Genomic DNA, 23,508 nt, shown 5'->3' with positions numbered 1-23,508 from the left:
TACAGTAGTTCATCCGTTGCGTATGAGCGATACAAACATGTGGTACGTGTGATTACTACTGTACAGGCAGTCAATGATTGAATAATTTAATCGCTTTAGGTTTTCATTAATTCATCGGTTGCTCGTCAGTTGCATCATGGTCAATGTGACTCAGTGTGACTTTGACAGAAATGTGTGTTTATATATCTGTGTGTGTTTGTTTAGTCCACAGTATGAAATGGTCTTGTGGAGGCAACGGTGCCGTGGATCTCTCTGTGGAGCAGATGGTGCAACAGATCCTAGAAACACAACAGACCAAACCACAGCCACGAACACACACCTGCCTCTGCGGTAACTCACACACTCCTGTCGTCCCACGCACAACTCTCCACAGGCCTCCTGATCTAATGATGTTTTCTAGCCCATATCCCGCACAGAAAACTGCTTTTTTGTCATGTGACCACCAGAGCTCATCATTATTATTGTATGTGATGGAGAATACTTTATGCTAAAAACTAGTGCTGTCAAATCGATTAATCGCATCTAACATTAAAGTTTATAAATATATAATATGTGTGTGTGTGTATATATATATATATATATATATATATATATACTATAAATATATATATACTATAAATATATACATACACACACACACACACACACACATATTATATTATATTTACAAACTTTAATGTTAGATGCGATTAATGGATTTGACAGCACTTCAGATTTATGTTGTATTCAATTGATCATACACTTCCGTTCAAAAGTTTGGGGTCAATAAGATTTATTTTCGTAAAATAAATTATTTTATTCAGCTTTTATTCAGCAAGGACTGGGATTATTATAGTTAACTAAAGCTAAAACCATAAAAATGTCATTACTTGAAATAAAATAAACTTTAACTGAAATAAAAATTAAACAAGCTGCAACATTTCTCATTTTCATTTAGTTTAACTTGATGTATGAAAATAATTAAAACTGAAATAAAAGTAATAAAAAATGATATAGACATTTTGAAACTTCTAAGGTTGTAGATATTTAAATATATATATTTCCAAGGTATTTTGAACTTTTAATATATTAAATAAGAAGACTGTTATGTTAAACAATAATAATATATCACAATATTACTGTAGGCTATAAATGCAGCCTTCTTTCAAAGAACATTAACATTAATTTCTCCGACCCTATGCTTTTGAACAATAGTTTTATTGATCTGCCACTGACATGTTTTCCACAGCATCTCCCGGATCCAACATTCCTCATCGCTGCAACAGCACAAAACATCGCATCATTTCCCCCAAACTGCCCGCCCCTTACCCCGCCCTCACGGAGCTGCAGAATCTGGCCAATGAGGGCTCAGGAGCAGAGGTCGGGCGAGAGGCGGGGCCAGGCGATGCGTCAGTTGCTGTCGTGCCTTCAGAGAGAAAGCAGCCGCCAGAAGATTGTATCGAGGACATGGTGGGCGTGGCTTCCCCATGCTCCGCCTCTTCCTCGTCATCTTCGAGTCCGCCACAAACGCAGCGGGCGGCGACAATCGCGTTGAGCAACGGAAATGGTTTCCAGCATGGCGGATTAGCAACAGTGGCGCTGCCGCAGAACGCGGTAATCGTGATGACGACGGCGGCGCCGGTAGGCCGTGGATGTGGGGAGGAGTCAAACGGCGAGACCCGACTTTCTCTCACTCGTGCCGGCGGACGCTTAGTTTTATCTCCTGTCCCGCCTAAACAAGACACACCCTCCCCGCCAAGCTCCGCCTCTCCACCAAGCCCCATCCCGGCGAATCAGGGCGTGGCCACGCTGTCACTCACTCTACTTCCCAGCCCTGTGATTGGAGGACTGCTGCTGACCGATCGCATTATCCCAGAAGCACCCGGGGCGCTCCTCCACCCGTCGTCCCCTTCACCCTCGCTCCTTCCGTTCGACCCCGATTCGTTCCTCAACAGCCCCAAACAGGGCCAGACGTACGGAGGCCCCGCCTCCATCTCCGCCTCTTCCTCCCCGTCTCCGCCTCCTTCCACATCTCCTCAGCCTCCTTCTCTCGCTCTCTCTCTCTCTCCCACTTCTCCCCCGTCGTCTCTCTCTTCCCTCTCTTCTGAGACGGAGAGGAAGAGTATTCCAGGTCGTCCCGCCTCCAGTCCCGCCTCTTTTTCGTTTTCGCTCTCTCCGACGCGAACGACTCCTGCGTTGCTCCCGATGTATCTCGAGACCTCATTAGGGCTTGATTCGTTGAGTCCCTCACTTTCAGTCCCGCCCACAAATGGAAGAGCTCCTCCCACCGGATTCAATGCTCAAGCCACGCCCACTCATCTACTAACCAATCAGCTCTCTCCTTCCCAACATGTCAACAACCAACTGGCAGCCGCCAACACAACCACCTCCCTCGAAGTGCTGCCGACCAATCAGCTTCCTCAAGAAGGAGAAAAGGCGGAGCTTATGCAGTCAGAGCTTCAAGTGCAATCCTGTCTTTTAACAACACACTCCATGTGCATTCAACCGCAGAATCTGACTCCACCCCCAGCCACACCCACACCTACAAACGTGACGCCCATACAGGTTAAAGAGGAGCAGTCTCCGCCCACTCATTATGATTCAGAAGTGACGCCCATGGACACCACCCACTGCGCCCATATAGACGGCGATGAGGCGGGGCTTACGTTTGACTCCACCTTCCCTGACTTAATATCTGAGCTGATCACAGAGGAGACCGTAAGCCACGCCCCCGCCCCGTCTCCACCCATTTACCCCATCAGGTACATGGTCCCGCCCCAGCCGACGCCGTCCACCTCGTTCCTGCCCTTCCCGCTCCTCACTCACACACACTCGCTCGCGTCCGGCGGCGCGCCGGAGGAATCCCAGCGCTTGGCCAACATCACCGACTTCTCACCGGAGTGGTCCTACCCGGAGGTATGAGTCTTTTACGTTGCTTCTTTAATCACTGGAAATTGGTTGCGAAGTTCCTTTAAAATAACTGCACAATTAAACTCTGTGAGGTGAACGATTATTATTTTCTGAAGGTTAAGCATTTTTTGCCTCATGTACTATTTGTAGAAGGACAAAAGTTCCTTTCTTGATTATAAAATGTGTTTCTGCTCATGTTTTGTTTATGTAACGCCATTGTTATTTTAGAAATATATATATATATATATATATATATATAGTGCTGGGCAACGATTAATCGCATCCAAAATAAAAGTTTGTGTTTACATAATAAATGTGTGTGTTCTATGTATAATTATTTTGTATACATAAATACACACACATGCATGTATATATTTAAGAAATATTTGCATGTATATTTATATATAATTTATACATATGCATGCATTTGTGCAAACTTTTCTTTAAAAAATCTTTTATTTTGGATGTGATTAATCACGATTTATCGTTGCCATAAAAAAAAATCAGCTTTAGTTTTCATTATTTTAATACACCAAGTTAAACTGAATTAAAATAAGAAATATTACCCAGGCAACAAGCTAAAAATATAATAAGATTACGTTTTAGGTTTAGTTAAAGTTTTAGTAATTTTGCTGTGTGTTTTAGTAATTTTTACACCATGCAAAAAAAATAATCCTTTTTTATTATTATTTTTAATTTGTAATTATTCTTTCAGGTTTATTTGTTACTTGAGAATCAAAATGAGAGTTTATGCTTAAAATAAGAACAAAAATCTGCCAGTGAGGTCAGAAAAATACATTAGTTTTTCTGACCCCATTAGCAGATATTTTTATCGTTTTAAGCGTTGTCACTTAATTTTGATAAATTTTTCAGAAAACAAGACTTCATATCTTAAGTAATTTGTATCTTGATTTAAGAATGTTTTTATTTCAGTTTTAGTCACTTTAGTACATCACGTTAAACTAAATGAAAACGAGAAATGTAGCTGAAATAAAACCGGTTTATGTTTTTTATGTGTTATTTCAGTCTCAGTTAACTCAGATAACTCTGTGTTTCAGGGAGGCGTGAAGGTGCTGATCACAGGCCCGTGGTCGGAGACAGACAGCAGGTACTCGTGTGTGTTCGATCAGAGTCGTGTTCCTGCTTCTCTCATTCAGCCGGGAGTCCTGCGCTGCTATTGTCCAGGTGAGACAGACGGGGGCGCTCACACCTTCAGTCTGAGAAACACAAGAGTCTCACTGCAGAAACATCTACATCTACATCTATATTTAGACCTGCATCTACATCTACATCTTCATCTTCTGACTAGACAGCAGAAAACACTGATTATGCCACTGCAAAAACTGCTTTTCTTTTATTATTTTATTATTTTTGTCTTGTTTTCAGTTCAAATATCAAAAATGTCTTAAATCAGGATGCATTTACTAGATGAGTAAAATTACATAAGATATTAAGTCTTGTTTTCTGGGGGAATAAATCAAAATTAAGTGAGTTTTTGCTATAAAAAAGAAAAGCAAAAAAAAAAGCAAAATTATCTGCCAATGGGGTCAGAAAAATAATGTTGTTTCTGTTTGAATTAAAATTATTTTTCTGACCCCAATGGCAGATAATTTTGCTTTTTTAAGCATCATCTCACTTCAATTTTATTAATTCCCCCGGAAAACAGGACATAATATCTTATATGAATTTTTTGATATTTGGACTGGAAACAAGACAAAAATACTGAGTAAGAAAAGCATGTTTTTGCAGTGAGAAAACATAGATTATGTTTATATTAGTGCTGGGCAAAGATTAATCGCATCCAAAATAAAGTTTGTGTTTACTTAATATATGTGTGTGTACTGTGTTTTTTTATTTTGTATATATAAATACACACACATGCGTGTAAATATTTATAAAAAAAGATAGTTATGTATAAAATATTTATATTTATATATTATATAAATTATTTATAAATATATATGCGGTATATATATGCAAATATTTCTTAAATATATACATGTATAAGTGTGAATTTATATATACAAAATAATTATACACAGTACACACACATATATTATGTAAACACAAACTTTTTGTGTTACACTAGCTCATGAAGCAGGTCTCGTCGCTCTGCACGTGTTGATGGACTCCAGTCCTGTCTCCTCATCTGTGCTGTTTGAGTATCGCGCTCGCAACGCCTCGTCCTTACCGAGCTCACAGCTGGACTGGTTATCACTGGATGGTGAGTACACACACACACACACACACGTTTGTTTAGATATACTTGTGGAGACTCTCCATAGACGTAATGATTTTTATACTGTCCAAACTGTATATACTGTCCTCTTACACAAACCCTACCCATCACACACACACACACACACACACACACACACACACACACACACACACACCCTCCACAGCGGCACAGCTGAAATTGGATGTGATGTTTTCTTCTGTGGTCGTAAGAGAAGAGAGATGACGGTCATAAGAGCAGCACAGCAGAGATGAAATGTGATCAGAAGTGATAGATGGCATAAGAAATATGAAAGTAATAAAATAAAACAAAACTACGTATATTATTGTCTTATATTACAAAACCAGTGAACTCAGAGCATATGAGCATTAGTGGTTCTCAACAAGGGCCCGGAAGGATGACTTTGAGTATATTTGGAAACAATGCAAAAATACTCACTAAGAAAAGCATTTTTTGCTAGCCTGACGTCGTCATACTCAGATTCTAGTCAGAATATGAGTCTGATCTGCTCCATTGGGCTGCGATTAAGGGGCGTTTCAACCGAACCAGGAAAGAAAATGCCTCTGCACTCTGCAATTGGATAGACCTACAACCAATCAGAGCAACGGAGTAAGTGACAAATGTTCTTCATTCATCTTTCCGATCGACAAATGATCGCGGTTCTCTGTTCCTCTTTTAAAATGAAGGCGCTGTCGATTTCTTCTATAACAGACGCGATGGCGGAATCTACACATCAATTCTCCAGCGGCAGCCATCTTTGTTGTAAACGAATTCAACCCAAGCACTCTTTGGTGACGTGGATGATTACGTTACTGTTGATCATCTGTCCATCATCGTATAAAGCCCGCCCTGACAATCTGATTGGTCCGAACAGCTCTGGTTCGAGCATAGTTGCTCCACAACGGATCACACCGGAAGTAAGGGAGTCCTATCGGGCCTGGCTGGCTTGTGGGACTCCTGAGGCAGCTGACGGGTACGGGCAGGCCAAGCGGACCTTGTGGTGGTTGTGGAGGCAAACAATCGGGCCTGGGAGGAGTTCGGTGAGGCCATGGAGAAGGACTACCGGTCGGCCTCAAAGAGATTCTGGCAAACCGTCAGGAGAGGGAAGCAGTGCCCTACCAACGCTGTTTACAGTGGAGCAGCTGTTGACCTTGACTGGGGATGTCGTCGGATGGTGGAAGGAATACTTAGGAAGAATAGCAGCACAAGTATGGCCATTTTAGATCTTGTAGAGAAAATAAATTACGCTTTTGAAAGAAAAGAAGCCAGTGTTGGGGTCTTTCTCGACCTTTCAAAAGCATTCGACACGATTGATTTTCAAATTTTACTTGGAAAACTGTCGCACTACGTGGTCAGGAGTGTGTCTCTCCAGTGGTTCAGCGACTATGTTTATGGAAGACGGCAATATGTGACCTTAAATGGTATTGATTCCGGATTGGAAAATATAGTATTTGGGGTTCCCCAGGGATCTATTCTGGGGCCTCTTTTGTTCATTGTTTATATTAACGATTTTGTACATTGTTCCTGTGATGTTCATAAAATACTCTTTGCTGATGACACAAATCTGTTTGTATCCCACAAATACTTGAATCATCTTGAAAAACTCTTAAATGACAGACTAACAGAAATAGATACCTGGTTTAAATGTAACAAACTATCGCTAAACATTAGTAAAACCTTTTATATTGTTTTTCGATCAAGTAGTCATAAGTACAGTGATTGTGACATTAATTTAAACGTAGATGGTAGAGCTATTCAAAGAGTGGACGCAATAAAATTTCTTGGAATACATATAGATCAATTCATAAACTTTAAGGAACATATTAATGAGCTGGTTAAGAAACTATCTAAAATTGTGGGTTTTTTCTTTAAAGTGAGACGTGCTCCCATTAGACGTGCTCTTCTCCCTGTATAGGACTCTGTTTGAGCCTCATTTGATTTATTGTAATATTATTTGGAATAATACTTACCCTACTTATACTGAGAAACTCTTGATATTACAAAAGAAAGCCATAAGAGCTATTTCATGGTCCACACGTAACTCTCATACAAATGCTCTCTTCCATAAACATGGCCTACTAAAGCTTCCTGAATGTAACTTTTATCATAATGCATGTGCAATGTACAATGTCGTCAACAGGTTAAACATTAGATTGTGTGAGCTCATTCCATTATACACACCTTCTCACACACACCACACTAGACATAAGCTGCTCCTAAAAGGTAAATGTAGGAACTTAACAAGTGCTAGGTTTAGTGTATGTTACAGTGGTCCACAATTATGGAATGAGCTGGATACTAATTTAAAACAATCTGCTTCATTATCTATATTTAAAAAGAAACTAAAGCAACAACTACTGGAGAGATATAAACCCGAGGGATTTGCGGCTGAGAGTTAAACCCCTTTCTCTTGGTACATGGATCATTTCAAATTGAGGTACAAAAGTTTTGGTGACTGTCAATTTGTGTCTGCTTAAGGTAACTGTATTCTAAATGCCCACAATTTAAAGAATGGTTGTCCTGGCATCTAAAGTTGGACCGCTCACATAATCCTTGCCAGGTGGGTGGGGTGGTGCTGGTGGTGGGATGGACCCCTATTTATAAGCTATTGCTTCTTGGGAGTCCATTTTTTCACAATAGAACACTATTGTTTTTCCTGATCAGTTGTTGGGTAGGTTACATGAACCGTGGTGTGTACTATAGTAGTAGTCCTTGGCTGCTGAAAAAGTAATATATTTTGTAACTTGTCACTTTTGTAATATGCTACTCCCAACATGTAGCAACATATGCAATGTGTGAAATTGTGGAAATAAATAAATAAAAATAAATAAAATAAAATACTTCGAGGATCTCCTCAATCCCACCGACGCGTCTTCCATTGAGGAAGAAGAGGCTGAGGGCTCGGAGGTGGACTCGTCCATCACCCAAGCTGAAGTCCCTCTTTTTAAGAAGCGGGACCGGAGGGTGTGCTCCAACTACAGGGGGATCACACTTCTCAGCCTCCCTGGGAAAGTCTATGCCAGGGTACTGGAGAAGAGAATACGGCCGATAGTAGAACCTCGGATTCAGGAGGAACAGTGTGGTTTTCGCCCAGGCCGTGGAACACTGGACCAGCTCTATACCCTCTCCAGGGTGCTGGAGGGTTCATGGGAGTTTGCCCAACCAGTCCACATGTGCTTTGCGGATTTGGAGAAGGCATTTGACTGTGTCCCTCGCGGCGGCCTGTGGAGGGTGCTCTGGGAGTATGGGGCCCTTTGCTAAGGGCTATCCGGTCCCTGTACGACCGGAGCAGGAGCTTGGTTCGCATTGCCGGCAGTAAGTCAGACTTGTTCCCGGTGCATGTTGGACTCTGGCAGGGCTGCCCTTTGTCTCCGGTTCTGTTCATAATTTTTATGGACAGAATTTCTAGGCGCAGCCAGGGCCCGGAGGGTGTCAGGTTTGGGGACCACACGATTCCGTCTCTGCTTTTTACGGATGATGTTGTCGTGCTGGCCCCATCAGACCAGGACCTTCAGCATGCACTGGGACGGTTTGCAGCCGAGTGTGAAGTGGCTGCGATGAGAATCAGCACCTCCAAATCCGAGGCCATGGATCTCAGTCGGAAAAGGGTGGCTAGCCCACTTCAGGTTGGTGGAGAGTTCCTGCCTCAAGTGGAGGAGCTCAAGTATCTTGGGGTCTTGTTCACGAGTGAGGGAAGGATGGAACGGGAGATTGACAGACGGATCGGTGCAGCTTCTGCAGTAATGCGGTCGATGTGAAGGTCTGTCGTGGTGAAGAAAGCGATTTACCAGTCAATCTACGTTCCTACTCTCACCTGTGGTCATGAGCTGTGGGTCATGACCGAAAGGACAAGATCCCGGATACAGGCGGCCGAAATGAGCTTTCTCCGCAGGGTGGCTGGGCGATCCCTTAGAGATAGGGTGAGAAGCTCGGTCACTCGGGAGGAGCTCAGAGTAGAGCCGCTGCTCCTCCACATCGAGAGGGGCCAGCTTCCGGATGTCTCCTGGACGCCTTCCCGGGAAGGTGTTCCGGGCATGTCCCACCAGGAGGAGACTCTGGGGAAGACCTAGGACACGCTGGAGGGACTATGTCTCCCGGCTGGCCTGGGAAAGCCTTGGTGTCCCCCCGGAAGAGCTGGAGGAAGTGTCTGGGGAGAGGGAAGTCTGGGCATTCCTGCTTAGACCCGGCCCCGGATAAGAGGAAAAAGATGATGATGATTTCATGACTCTAGATGGCCTTATAGCTTTATATGGATCAAATGAGCTGTTCCGCTGGGTCCTAAAGTCAGTTCACTTCAGTATGCATCAGATACACATGTAGACATTATAAAATGATTTTTTTGGTAAAGTTTTATCCTTTTTAGGTTTTTCTATGTGTACTGAAGCATTCCTCGCATTCCATTCATTCCTAAGGGGTCAAATCGATCCGAGACGGAAGGATTTGTTACTTTTCTAAATTTCAACCACAAAACTCGTCAAATTCATTTCCCAATTTTTTATTTTTGTGTGTGTATTCGTGGTTCAGGTGTGACAAAATTCCTGGGGTATTGGACACCTCTGAGGAACACTCAATTTTTAAAAATTTGATTTTCTTTTTATTTATTATTATTTACATTTTTGGAGGATGAGGGTTAAGCTAGTTTGTTGTGTGTGTCAGTGAGGATATCAGCCGGTTTCTATTTCTATTTCTGCCCCTCAGTTAAAGCCTATTTAAATCCATGTGTATGAGGGGAGCTGCGTGTGTCTCTCTCTCTCTCTCTCTGTCTGTCTCTCTCTCTCTCTCTCTCTCTCTCTCTCTCTCTCACTCTCTCAGTAATTTAAACTCAGCTCTGTCTGTCTCTCTCTTTCTCTCTGTCTGTCTCTCTCTCTCTCTCTCATTAATTTAAACTCAGCTCTGTTTCTCTCTCTCTCTCTCTGTCTCTCTCTCTCTCTCTCTCTGTCTCTCTCTCTCTCTCTCTCTCTCTCTCTCTCAGTAATTTAAACTCAGCTCTGCCTCTCTCCCGTCTCATTTGGGACTTTCCCTGCTCGAGGACGAATGTCTGTGTGTTTTCCAGTTGTCCTCTCCTCCACTTGGAATACTTTATTTTTTCCTGACTTTCCCGTCATCTTTCTCTCTCTCTCTCTCTCCCTCATGGGATCTGAGCGTGTGGTTCTTCTCTGATCGTATGTCTTAAACATTTCTTATGCTTCAAATCACCTTTCTAACATGTTTCACTCCTGATTGAGAGAGAGTGAAGGGAGCGAGACATGGAGTTGCGCTTTTTCGGATTCGCCGTTTTTATTTGATCGTCTGAACGATGGCGCAGGGAAGCAGGGATGGTGTAGGTAGGAATGACTGTGTGTTTGAAAGTCTGTGTGTGTTTGTTTGGAGATCCGCCAAAGTGTGTGTGTGTAAAAGCTGAGCTGTCAACACATTCACACACACTGTAAATCAAGCACTAAACACACACACACTCACGTCTGCTTTGTGTCTGTGAAAGTAAATATTAGAATTAGTTGAGAATCGAGAACCATAAATAATTTTCATGGCGTTGTTCTTCCGCCGAGTTTCCGACATGTAGTTCTGCTTATCGTCTAAAGCTTATTCAAAAAAAAAAAATCATTTTACGAATGTCTTTCTTGCAGCTCAATGTAATAAAGTTCATCATTTTTACTGATAATTTGTACAATTTGGATGGTTTCAAAGCAGCTTTGTTATGTTATGTTAATGTTGTAAAATTCTGTTCAATATTGCAAAAAAATTCGTTCAGTGTTGCAAAGTTCATCAATTATTCAATTCAATTCATTTAAATTTGATTCAATTCAGTTCAATAACAATGTCAATGTTGCAAAATTCATCAATTATGAAACTAATTCTGTTCGTTTAAATTGAGTTCAGTGTTGATTTAATTCAGTTTAATAACAGTGTCGATGTCGCAAAATTCATCAATTATGAAACATTCAATTTAGTTCAATTTGATTCAATTCAGTTCAATAACGGTGTCAATGTTACAAAGTTAATCAATTATGAAACAAATTTAATTTGGTTCATTTTGATTCAATTAATTTCAATAACAGTGTTGATATTGCAAAAATCATCAATTATGAAACTAATTCAATTCAGTTTGATTTGTTGTAATGCAGTTCAATAACAGTGTCAATGTTGCAAAATTCATCAATTATGAAACTAATTCTGTTCAGTTAAATTGAGTTCAGTGTTGATTTAATTCACTTTAATAACAGTGTCAATGTTACAAAGTTAATCAATTATGAAACAAAATCATTTGGTTCAATCATTTGGTTCAATGTTGCAAAATTCATCAATTGTTAAACATTCAGTTCAGTTCATTGTTGACTATTCAGTTTAATATGTTGCAAAATTCATTAATTATGAATTTAATAATTCAATGTCAGCTGTAATGCACTGCAGAAGACAGTAGTGTCATTATTCAGCTCAGTTAATCTCAAGGTTTGTTCTCATCAGTATTTCTGTATTCCGGAAGAGAACGTATAATCAGTTTGTTCTCGTGTGATTCTCCTCGTTCATTCAGAATTGCGTGACATTATGGAGATGAACGTTGTTTAATGTTGACCGTCTCTCGTTCTCTCTAGATAACCAGTTCAGGATGTCGATTCTGGAGCGTCTGGAGCAAATGGAGCGACGAATGGCAGAAATGTCAAATAATAATCAACAGCATCAACATGTGAATTATTATCATCAGCAGCGTTCACGAAATCAGAGCTCCGCTCCACGCTTGACCCCCGAAAACCAGGTACACACACACACACACACTCACATCATCTTTCACGGGTTTATCAGTTCTCGGACTGATTGACACTGAACTGCAAAAGTGTGTTCTTCCTCAGTGTTATTGTCTTGCTTTCCAGTACAAACATCTAAACATTCTTAATTCAATATAGATTTACCTGAGAAGCAAAATGACAAAATAACAAGTGTTGTTTTATGAAAAAAAAGCATTAAAATTAAATGACTTTACACTGAGAACAAGAAAAAAAGGTTTGTCAGTGGGGTAGGAAAAATTTTTGCTTCTCAAGTAAATGGGTCTTGATTTATGAATTCTTAGATATTTGTACTGGAAAACAAAACAACAATACTGAGAAAGAACATAATTTTTTTTGCAGTGTGATGTTTAAAGAACCTGTCAGTGGATTGGACCGTTTTAATGATTATTATTAATTTCAGTTTAGTTCAATTCGGTTCAATAACAGTGTTGATGTTTTAAAATTGATCAATTATGAAACTAATGAAATTTGGTTCAATTTGATTCAATTCATTTCAGTAACAGTGTTGATGTTGCAAAAGTCATCAATTATGAAAAACATTTTTGGTTTATGAAGCAAGTTAGAGAAGAGGAGAAACGCAGAGTGCATTAAAATATGAATATAAAGCTATAAAACCATCTCAGTGATACTAAAATAACACTGGTGTGTTGATGAGCGCTGGATTTATGAACGCGTGTTATCAGGGTGAGCGCGGGAATGTCAACTTTGCACATGACATCACTTCAGAATGCAAGTATTAATAGCGCTTTTTCCATGTTGGTGCGTCACACACACACACACACACACACACACACACACACACACATTAGAGTTCAGGTTTTCCACATCTGATTCTCATAGTCTAATAGAAGTCCTGTAGTTATTGAACTAGTTTTCAGGTTTAATGCTGATAGTTTTTACTGCAAAAAATGCTTTTCTTACTCAGTATTTTTGTCTTGTTTCCAGTCCAAATATCTAAAAATTCTTAAATCAAGATGTATTTACTAGACGAGTAAAATGACATAAGATATTATGTCCTGTTTTACGGAAAACAAGCAAAATGATCTGCCAATGGGGTCAGAAAAATAATCTTAATTCAAACAGAAACAACATTATTTTTCTCCCCATTGGCAGATAATTTGCTTTTTTTAAGCAAAAACTCACTTCATTTTACTACTTTAGTAAATGCATCTTGATTTAAGAAATGTTTGATATTTGGACTGGAAACAAGACAAAAACACTGAGTAAGAAGATCATGTTTTGCAGTGTTGATGTTAAAGCCTCGTTTCTGTTTGTAAGAATCATTTGGCTGATTCATGTCATTCATTTTTAGCTTTTCCACTCTTACGTCAATACAGCACGAGGATAGACCGAGAGGAGGGAAAAAACTGAGGGAGGGTGTGTGTGTGTGTGTGTGTGTGTGTGTCGAGGGGTAACTAACTAAAAGTAGTCATGTTACGACCCTCATCCTAACCAAGTCTGCATTCATTCTGATTCATTCTATCTGAACCAGTCTAGCCAACTAAAGAATCGCGATCATTCTTAATGGATTCATATGGAAATCAATTTAGCAACCGGTTAATCTACACATATTTCAGAGATAGTTTTCCATTCGGTTAATGTTAAATCACTGTTTTATTACGGCTGCACGATATTGAAGAAAAATGCGATATGCGATACGATGATGCTTAAAGTGTGTAAAATAAACTTAAATTATCTATTATATGACCTACATACGTGTTTCACATTCTTTTTGTGACGAGAAAACATGAACTGAACATCAGTGTAAACCTCGGGGTTCAGGTTATCCTACATTAGGGTTATTAATCAAAAGAAACTGAATAATCAAACGTAAAAATAAAACACTGCTTGGTTTTCACTGTATTAATTAAATATATCCTGATTCTTATTAAAGCTACAGAAGTTATTCAGCCGAGAGCAGTGAGTGATTTTCTCTTTGTGTGCGATATGCGATTGCGATATGCATATCACGATATATACATTTACGATATTTCGATATATTGCGCAGCCCTAAATCACTGTTTTTGTCGCTTTTTATTGCATAACGATTTGTTTGAATGAAACAACAGAGTCCCTGCTTTGCTTTGAGCATCTTTTTGTTGTGCGATATTCAGTGAATTTCATTCAAATTGTTTCATTTGAACGTAGAGCATACATCAGAACGTAGGCTCGCTATTGGCCGACGCTGGTCATGTGTGTGATGCTGGCCAATAGTGAGCCTACGTTTAAAAATTGCAAAAATAAATACACGTAAAGTTAAAATGAGCTTAAAGTGGTACTTCACCACTTGAGCTTTCAATAAAAGTTGGCAGCCTATACAGTAGAAAGGCAATTTTTAATTAGTGCTACCTGACTAGAGAAAACAGAGGGAAAAGGCTATTGTCTCCTCTTTTGCCAAAAGGGCTAGTCAAACTGGTCCTCACAAAGATAGTTGTACAAGTACACACACACACACACACACTCACACACACTCAGTCAGACACCGAGGATTGACGTTACTGCACCTCGCCGCCGCTCAGGGATACACACAGCTCATACACACACTCATACGCTGGAGGTAACACACACACACACACACACACACACTCCGTCAGACACTGAGGATTGACGTTACTGCACCTCGCTGCCGCTCAGGGATACACACAGCTCATACACACACTCATACGCTGGAGGTAACACACACACACACACACACACACACACACACACACACACACACACACACATAATCATGGTAACATCTTACAACAAGGTCTCATTTGTTAACATGAGTTAGTGCATTAGCTTTCTATGAGAGCTTTCTTTCTTTCTATATTTTTTAAAGCAGTCTTTATTAATGTAAAAAATATATAATTACTTCACAGTGCATTAACTGTTAACAAATACAACCTTACATAAAAATGTATTAGTAAATTAGTGATGCACCGATATGAACATTTTGCCCGATACCGATAACCGATAATTCTTTATATTTGAAAGCTGATAACCGATATATTGGCCGATAAACCTAAATCCAAATTTGTATATGATTTTTGAGAGTCTGATTACAAAAACAAAAGTCTCATCATTAAAATCCACCCATAATGCACTGGGCATGTTGTCATCAAGGCCACTCCCACCAGTCTGCTCTGGATTCGCTCACCAGAGTCAAAAACTGCCTTGCTTTAGTAGGAAACACTTCTTAGCGAACTTCAAGTCGGCGTTGACTTGTATTGTTCCCGGCTGCAGGAGTTCAAGAGTTCCCGTTTAGCGGGAGTGAGTTACTCTGGTGTCTAGTGAAGGATCCAGTGGATAAAGGCTGTAAAGATTCATAAATCCCTGTGTTTTGTGTTCATCCATTCTGAGATGTTGACCACAAGCACTGTGTGTGTGAGGCCAAACGTGGGGAAAAACTCAAAGAATCTGCAGTTTTCACGAGCTGTCAAAAGTTTTGCGTCATCCGGCCGACTTTTGCTGGCGAATAAAGTGATTTTCTCTGTCCAGGAAACACGGAGAACGAGTGAACATTGTTCATTTACATATACGACCGACATTTTTAACAAAACGAAGTGGGTTGAAAAGTTACACTTTAATTTGTTTAAATAAATATTTTGTATGTATTTATAGGGAAAATTGCTTATTTTTATATTTAAGAAACAAATACACTGAACATGAATATTCTTTATGTATTTATTTTTATAAACATTTTGGTGAGAGAAAAGTTTAATGTTTATATCTATTTATGTAATTATTTATTTACTGTATTTTATTACATATTTTATTTATTTATATTAAATTATATAATTATGAATAAATCAAGTATTGTTTTTTTGTTTTTTTAAAGTGATTTTTCCCTCTTTCTTCCCCCTTGCTGATCCCAGTATCAGTGTTACATGCAAGTGTAAGATTCAGTTTGAAACCAGCTTCAGAATCACTGGTGGATCTGATTCAGTGAATCAAACTGAGTGAATCAAATCTAACTTGAATCCAGTCTGAATCAAATTCTCAGTTTTGGTTCGATGAATCTCACACACGTCCGTCCCAGTGACGTGAAGCTGAAGTGTTTCCTGTGAAGTGTCATTAGATCAGGATATCAACTAGCAAACACGACTTTGTTCTTCTGGTGACTGATAGAAACCTGTGAACTCTGAGAAAAGTAGTGTAAATGTGCTAATGAGGATGTATCTCTGTGTGTGTGTGTGTGTGTGTGTCAGTCGGGGGTGTGGTTTGAGCGCAGGATCGTAGCCGTGTGTGAGCGGATGATGGCCAGCGGTCGGTGGGGACGAGACGGAGAGACGGAAACACTCACACACTCCGTCAGACACCGAGGATTGACGTTACTGCACCTCGCCGCCGCTCAGGGATACACACAGCTCATACACACACTCATACGCTGGAGGTAACACACACACTCACACACACACACACACACACACACACACACACACACACACACTCTGTCAGACACCGAGGATTGACGTTACTGCACCTCGCCGCCGCTCAGGGATACACACAGCTCATACACACACTCATACGCTGGAGGTAACACACACACTCACACACACACACACACACACACACACTCACTCACACACTCCGTCAGACACCGAGGATTGACGTTACTGCACCTCGCCGCTGCTCAGGGATACACACAGCTCATACACACACTCATACGCTGGAGGTAACACACACACACACACACACACACTCACACACACACACACACACACACACACACACACACACACACACACACACACACTCTGTCAGACACCGAGGATTGACGTTACTGCACCTCGCCGCCGCTCAGGGATACACACAGCTCATACACACACTCATACGCTGGAGGTAACACAAACACATACACACACACACACACACACACACACACACACACACACTCCGTCAGACACCGAGGATTGACGTTACTGCACCTCGCCGCTGCTCAGGGATACACACAGCTCATACACACACTCATACGCTGGAGGTAACACACACACACACACACTCCGTCAGACACCGAGGATTGACGTTACTGCACCTCGCCGCTGCTCAGGGATACACACAGCTCATACACACACTCATACACTTGAGGTAACACACACACACACACACACAATCATGGTAACATCTTACAGTAAGGTCTCATTTGTTAACATGAGTTAGTGCATTAAATATCTATGAGCAATATATTTTTTAAAGCAGTCTTTATTAATGTCTTTATTAACATATATCATATAACATATATCGGCCGATACTGATATGGTGGCGACATATCGTGCATCACTAAAGTAAATGGAGAAATTAACATTGACTGATATTAACAAATGCTGTAGAAGTATTTTTCATTGTTAGTTCATGCTAAACAAATGAACCTTATTGTAAAGTTATAAGCAGATTTATTTGCATCTTCATATATTCATGTCGTCACACTGCAGGATTTCAGAAACAGATGAACATGATTAAACATGATGAAGAACTGAAACCGTGACACTCAGACGTTTCATCTGCAATCTTGATGTTTAAAAAGGCTTTTGTGTGTTTAATGGTGTTTGTTTGTGTGTGTGTGTGTGTGTGTGTGTGTGTGTGTGTGTATCAGGAGTATCAGTGCGAACAGTTTGGATCTGGAACAGGAAGTGGATCCTCTAAACGTTGATCATTTCTCCTGCACACCTCTGGTACGTCACACACATGCACACATAAATATATATATTAATACTATAGGGCTGTCGATTTAACACCTTAATTTAATCAACAAGCTAAAATAATAATTTAACATACGTATGACATCAAAGTGCCACGAGAGCAGATGTGTGTGAGTGTGTGTGTGAGTGAGTGTGTGTGTGTGTGTGTGTGTGTGTGTGTGCAGACGGCTCCGTATGCTTTCGAATCGCTCTCATGATACTTTGATGTCAAACACTTCAAGTCGAACACACCTATTTACTTCATTCCTGATGAATCAGCCATTTGAACGAATCGAATGAGTGAATGACTCATAAGCCCTGTTCGGACGGGATTAACTTTACCAGGGTAGATGGAGTGTAATTTTACCACAGGACGTCTGTACTATTAATGGCCAATTCGCACGGGATAAGAGATCTCAGTAAACCAGCAGAAGTGTGAGAGTAACTCGATTTACACACCGCCGTCACTCCTGTCGTCATGTGTGTGTTACGCTGCTTCCTGATATCATGTGTGCAAACACACATAACCTATATTTATATATATAAAACAGTTATGTCCGGTCGAACGATGTATTAATTAACTTGATTGGATTGTGTTGGTAATAGGCACTTATCTAACACTAAAAGTTGTTTCGTGCCTCTAACAAGTGCTGTCGATCTTCTTTCTGATCTGATGGTGTGTGTGAAACACTTGAGTTTTGCCACAGACTCGTTCCAGCGACTAGAACGCAACTGATGCTTTATCAAGCGTCTCCATACTTACTTCATACCGAAAACTACTTTTAAACAGGAAATGATGAAATATTTACGTACATATTTACAGCGGGTCTATTCGCACGGGATCAATATTACCTGAGGTCATTTTTTCGGACCTTTTTACTGAAGGTAAAAGTCGCCGTAATCTTTACTGACATTGTCTGTCATGATCACTGAGATGCACATTCGGACAGGACTAAAATCACAGAGAAGCTCTGGTGATAATGACTTTACCTCACCTCTCCATGTCACACTAGTCCCAGAGCCCGTCTACGGAGAGCCTGGCCACTCCCTATTAAGTCCTATTGTACCGAATTGTGGTTGTAGTTCCACCGAGCTCCACTGGGGGCGATCGCCCATGAGTGCAGAATGAATGGGAGTCTATGGGGCTAGACGGCTAAATGTGTCTCTTTCACCCGATTGCCGTTGAGAAATCTCAGATTTGATTGTAGGTTTTGCAAGTTCAACATGGGTTATAGGTCGAAAGTTGAATGAACGAGTACTTATGTCCTTAGATTTCTTACTGGTTGAGTTGTTGTTGCCCATAACACGCTAGCATTCTGCTAATGAACGCTGATTGGTCAGTGAAGGACTGATTACGACCAGAGATACCACTTGATGGCATCGTGTGTGTGTATTTTCGGCATGGTCTTTTAAAGTGTCAGCTGTGTTGTTGATGCTTCGAGAGAAAAAAAGAGAGCGCGAAAGCACCAAAGCGACTGAAGGATTGCCGTAAAGCAGTATCTCTGGTCGTACGATGTGTATGACGTCATTGACATTTTAAAAGACTTTTTAAAGCAAATAAGTGACTCTAAAAAATCTAACACCCAGCAATGTGTAATTTCTTTGCATCTCCTTTCGAATACAACATTCAAATTACTAGACAAAAAAACTATATCCTGAGAAAAGTGGATTTTGAGGGGTATAGCGCCATAGACCTCCATTCATTCTGCACTCGTCCTGTGAGCACCCTCATGTGGAGCCAGAGTGGAACTGCACTCGTCCTGTGAGCGCCCTCATGTGGAGCCAGAGTGGAACTGCACTCGTCCTGTGAGCGCCCTCATGTGGAGCCAGAGTGGAACTGCACTCGTCCTGTGAGCGCCCTCATGTGGAGCCAGAGTGGAACTGCACTCGTCCTGTGAGCGCCCTCATGTGGAGCCAGAGTGGAACTGCACTCGTCCTGTGAGCGCCCTCATGTGGAGCCAGAGTGGAACTGCACTCGTCCTGTGAGCGCCCTCATGTGGAGCCAGAGTGGAACTGCAACCAGTTCAGAAGCCGGAAGTTCACTGAGAGTGGAAGTTCTCCCCTTATTAGACATTCTCTGACTAGTCCCGTCCGAATAGGGCTAATGGCTCACTCATTTAGAAGTTTACCGCCACCTACTGGAAGATTGCTTTCTTATTTAGAGTATCATTTCTTAAAAAAAAAAAATTGGATATTTTGGATGTGTGTGTGTGTGTGCAGATGTGGGCGTGTGCTCTGGGTCATCAGACAGCTGCGGTGTTGCTGTACCGCTGGAGTAGCGCTGCTTTGGGAATCCCCGACTCTCTGGGTCGTCTTCCTCTCGCTGTGGCTCATTCTCGAGGACACACACGCCTGGCGCGCTGTCTGGAGGAGTTACACACACACTCTCAGACGCAAGAACACACACCTGACACAGCCTCGCCTCCGTACCGGCCCCGGTCTCCACTGTCCAGCAGCCCCGACACGGGTAACCACACACGTGTGCTTTACATGGGCTGGGACTGCGTCATGTTTTTATGTTCAAAAAGCATGTGTCAACAAGTTCATGAAATATTTACAATTTAATAATAGATTAAAATGTTAACAATAATAATAAGGCCCTATGAAATAAGATTTTTTATTATTATTAACATTTTTGATTACACTTTATTTTAAGGTGTCATTGTTACAGTGTAATTATATATTTAATTACTGAGTAATATTAATTAACTACATATACTTAATATAGGCTTAGGGTAGGATTAGGGTTTGGTTGAGGGTTAGTTGCATGTAATTATGCATAATTTACTGTTATTTGTTATTATTGGTTATTAATTTACTGTTATATAATTTACTATGATAAGTACATGTAACGTAACAGACACTAAAATAAAGTCTTTGTCTGAATTCTATTTTAATTAAATTAAACATAATTACATTTACATTTTTATTATTTAAAAATCATGTCTAATCAAATTCATAAAATGTTGAAAATGTTATATTTTGATAAAATATTATTAATAATAAGGCCCTATGAAATCTGTTTAATGTTTTTCCTAATTCCATGCTTTGTTTTATTTTTCTGAATTCCGTTTTAAATATTTAAGTATTAAAATATTTGTACTGAACAAAATTTAAATTATTTGTTATATTTACAAAGCATGTCTAATCAAATTCTTTATGCTTATATTAAATATTTTATTTAAATGTTAACAAATATACAGCCCTGTGAAATGTTTTTTTTCTTCCAATTTCTGTTTTATTTTTAATTCTTAATTCAGTTTTAATTAAATTTAACAAAATTACAATAACATTTTTGTATTTAAAAACATGTCTGATCAAATTCATAAAACGTTGACAATTTAACATTTTATTAAAATGTAAATAATAATAAGGCCCTATGAAATCATTTTTATTTGTTTTTATAAATTCTGTGCTTTCTGTTTGTTTGTTTTTTCAGAATTTATTGATTTAATTCAATCAAACAAAATTACAATTATTTTTTACATTCAAAAAGCAGGTCTAATCAAGTTCTTAAAACTTATATTATTATTATTTATTTATTTAACAATTATAAGGTTCTATTTTCTCCCCCAAATTCTGTGTTGTATTTAATTATTCTGCGTTCTCTGTTTTATGAATTAATACAAATTTGTAATCCAAAAATGTGATAATTATAGGAATTCATAAAACTCAAACAACAATTCCTTTACCTATATATATATATATATACACATAATTTATTTCCCTGCACAATGGAAGTTTACAGTATAAATTGATATTTCTTACAATTTATTGAAATATTATTTTATATATACATATACATATATACATATATATATTTTTTTCTGCAAAAAGTTTATTGTATACATTGATATTCATTACAATTTATTAAAATATTCTCTCTCTCTCTCTCTCTCTCTCTCTCTCTCTCTCTCTCTCTCTCTCTCTCTCTCTCTCTCTCTCTCTCTCTCTCTCTCTCTCTCTCTCACTCTCTCTCAGGTCTGAGCTCGTCCAGCAGTGTCCCCTCCCCCAGTGACCCCCCCTCCCCCTCCCCCAGCTCCGCCTACTCCAGTGGTTCGCTGCCTGACCCCATAGACTCCGCCTCCTCCCCCTCCTCCCCGTTCTCGGCTCCGCCCCCCACCGGCTCCTCAGACTCGCTCTTCCTGATGGACTGTGAGGCCACGAGTCCCTCGGCTCCGGCGTCCCTGACGCTTCACTCCGAGCTCGCCCACGAGCTGCTCGACTACAGCGAGAACGCCGAGAACGAGGATTACCTGTCTGACGAGGTCTTACAGGTGAGTCATTTATTTTGATTGGACAAAAGAATTAAAGGGATAGTTCACCCAAAAATTTTAATTAGCCTATGATTTACTCTCCCTCAAGCCATCCAAGGTGTATATGACATTCTTCTTTCAGATGAATACAATCAGAGTTATATTAAAAAATGTCCTGGCACTTCCAAGCTTTATAATGGCAGTGAGTGGCTGTTTCTGTTTTGAAGTCCATAAAAGTGCATCCATCATAAAAGTGCATCTATCCATCATAAAAGTGCATCTATCCATCATAAAAGTGCATCTATCCATCATAAAAGTGCTTCTATCCATCATAAAAGTGCTTCTATCCATCATAAAAGTGCATCTGTCCATCATTAAAGTGCATCTATCCATCATTAAAGTGCATCTATTCATCATAAAAGTGCTTCTATCCATCATAAAAGTGCATCTATCCATCATAAAAGTGCATCTGTCCATCATAAAAGTGCTTCTGTCCATCATAAAAGTGCATCTATCATCATAAAAGTGCATCTATCCATCATAAAAGTGCTTCTGTCCATCATAAAAGTGCTTCTGTCCATCATAAAAGTGCATCTATCATCATTAAAGTGCATCTATCCATCATTAAAGTGCATCTATTCATCATAAAAGTGCTTCTATCCATCATAAAAGTGCATCTATCCATCATAAAAGTGCATCTGTCCATCATTAAAGTGCATCTATCCATCATTAAAGTGCATCTATTCATCATAAAAGTGCTTCTATCCATCATAAAAGTGCATCTATCCATCATAAAAGTGCATCTGTCCATCATAAAAGTGCTTCTGTCCATCATAAAAGTGCATCTATCATCATAAAAGTGCATCTATCCATCATAAAAGTGCATCTGTCCATCATAAAAGTGCTTCTGTCCATCATAAAAGTGCATCTATCATCATTAAAGTGCATCTATCCATCATTAAAGTGCATCTATCCATCATTAAAGTGCATCTATCATCATAAAAGTGCATCTATCATCATAAAAGTGCATCTATCCATCATAAAAGTGCATCTATCCATCATAAAAGTGCTTCTATCCATCATAAAAGTGCTTCTGTCCATCATAAAAGTGCATCTATCATCATAAAAGTGCATCTATCCATCATAAAAGTGCATCTATCCATCATAAAAGTGCTTCTATCCATCATTAAAGTGCTTCTGTCCATCATAAAAGTGCATCTGTCCATCATTAAAGTGCTTCTATCCATCATAAAAGTGCATCTATCCATCATAAAAGTGCATCTATCCATCATAAAAGTGCATCTGTCCATCATAAAAGTGCTTCTGTCCATCATAAAAGTGCATCTGTCCATCATAAAAGTGCATCTGTCCGTCATTAAAGTGCTCCACACTGCTCTGGGGGGTTAATAAAGGCCTTCTGAAGTGAAACGATGCGTTTGTGTAAGAAAAATATCAATATTTAAAACTTTATCGACTAAAATAACTAGCTTCTAGCCTACGCAAGTCGACTTACGCAAAAGAGTAACACTTGACGATGTATGATGTAGGAGTAGCGTAAGTTTTGACACCTTTCGCGGTTCAAACAAACAAACTCAAGCTCCTCCCACATTTCTCTTTAAAAATGGTAGTTTTAGACTTTAATTCGTGACTGGAGTTTTGTTTCGCTCTTTCCTCTGCAC

General features: G+C 39.8%; 1 protein-coding gene across 1 annotated transcript in view; it reads left to right on the top strand.

The window, feature by feature from the left end:
• Nucleotides 1-23,508, top strand: part of camta2 (calmodulin binding transcription activator 2) — a 47,861-nt gene that overhangs the window by 12,533 nt on the left and 11,820 nt on the right. Inside the window, exons 8-16 of the mRNA XM_084098389.1 lie at nt 205-330; nt 1,229-2,895; nt 3,948-4,074; nt 4,979-5,113; nt 11,719-11,879; nt 16,104-16,288; nt 17,489-17,567; nt 19,794-20,040; nt 21,555-21,850. Of these exons, the coding sequence (XP_083954515.1) occupies nt 205-330; nt 1,229-2,895; nt 3,948-4,074; nt 4,979-5,113; nt 11,719-11,879; nt 16,104-16,288; nt 17,489-17,567; nt 19,794-20,040; nt 21,555-21,850 (3,023 nt within the window). The remainder of the gene's footprint in view (nt 1-204; nt 331-1,228; nt 2,896-3,947; nt 4,075-4,978; nt 5,114-11,718; nt 11,880-16,103; nt 16,289-17,488; nt 17,568-19,793; nt 20,041-21,554; nt 21,851-23,508) is intronic.

Source organism: Abramis brama (assembly GCF_963993115.1).
Source record: "Abramis brama genome assembly, chromosome: 22".
Lineage (NCBI taxonomy): Eukaryota > Metazoa > Chordata > Actinopteri > Cypriniformes > Leuciscidae > Abramis > Abramis brama.
The sequence above is the reverse complement of the archived record's forward strand: the minus strand, read 5'-3'. Positions and strand labels throughout refer to the sequence as shown.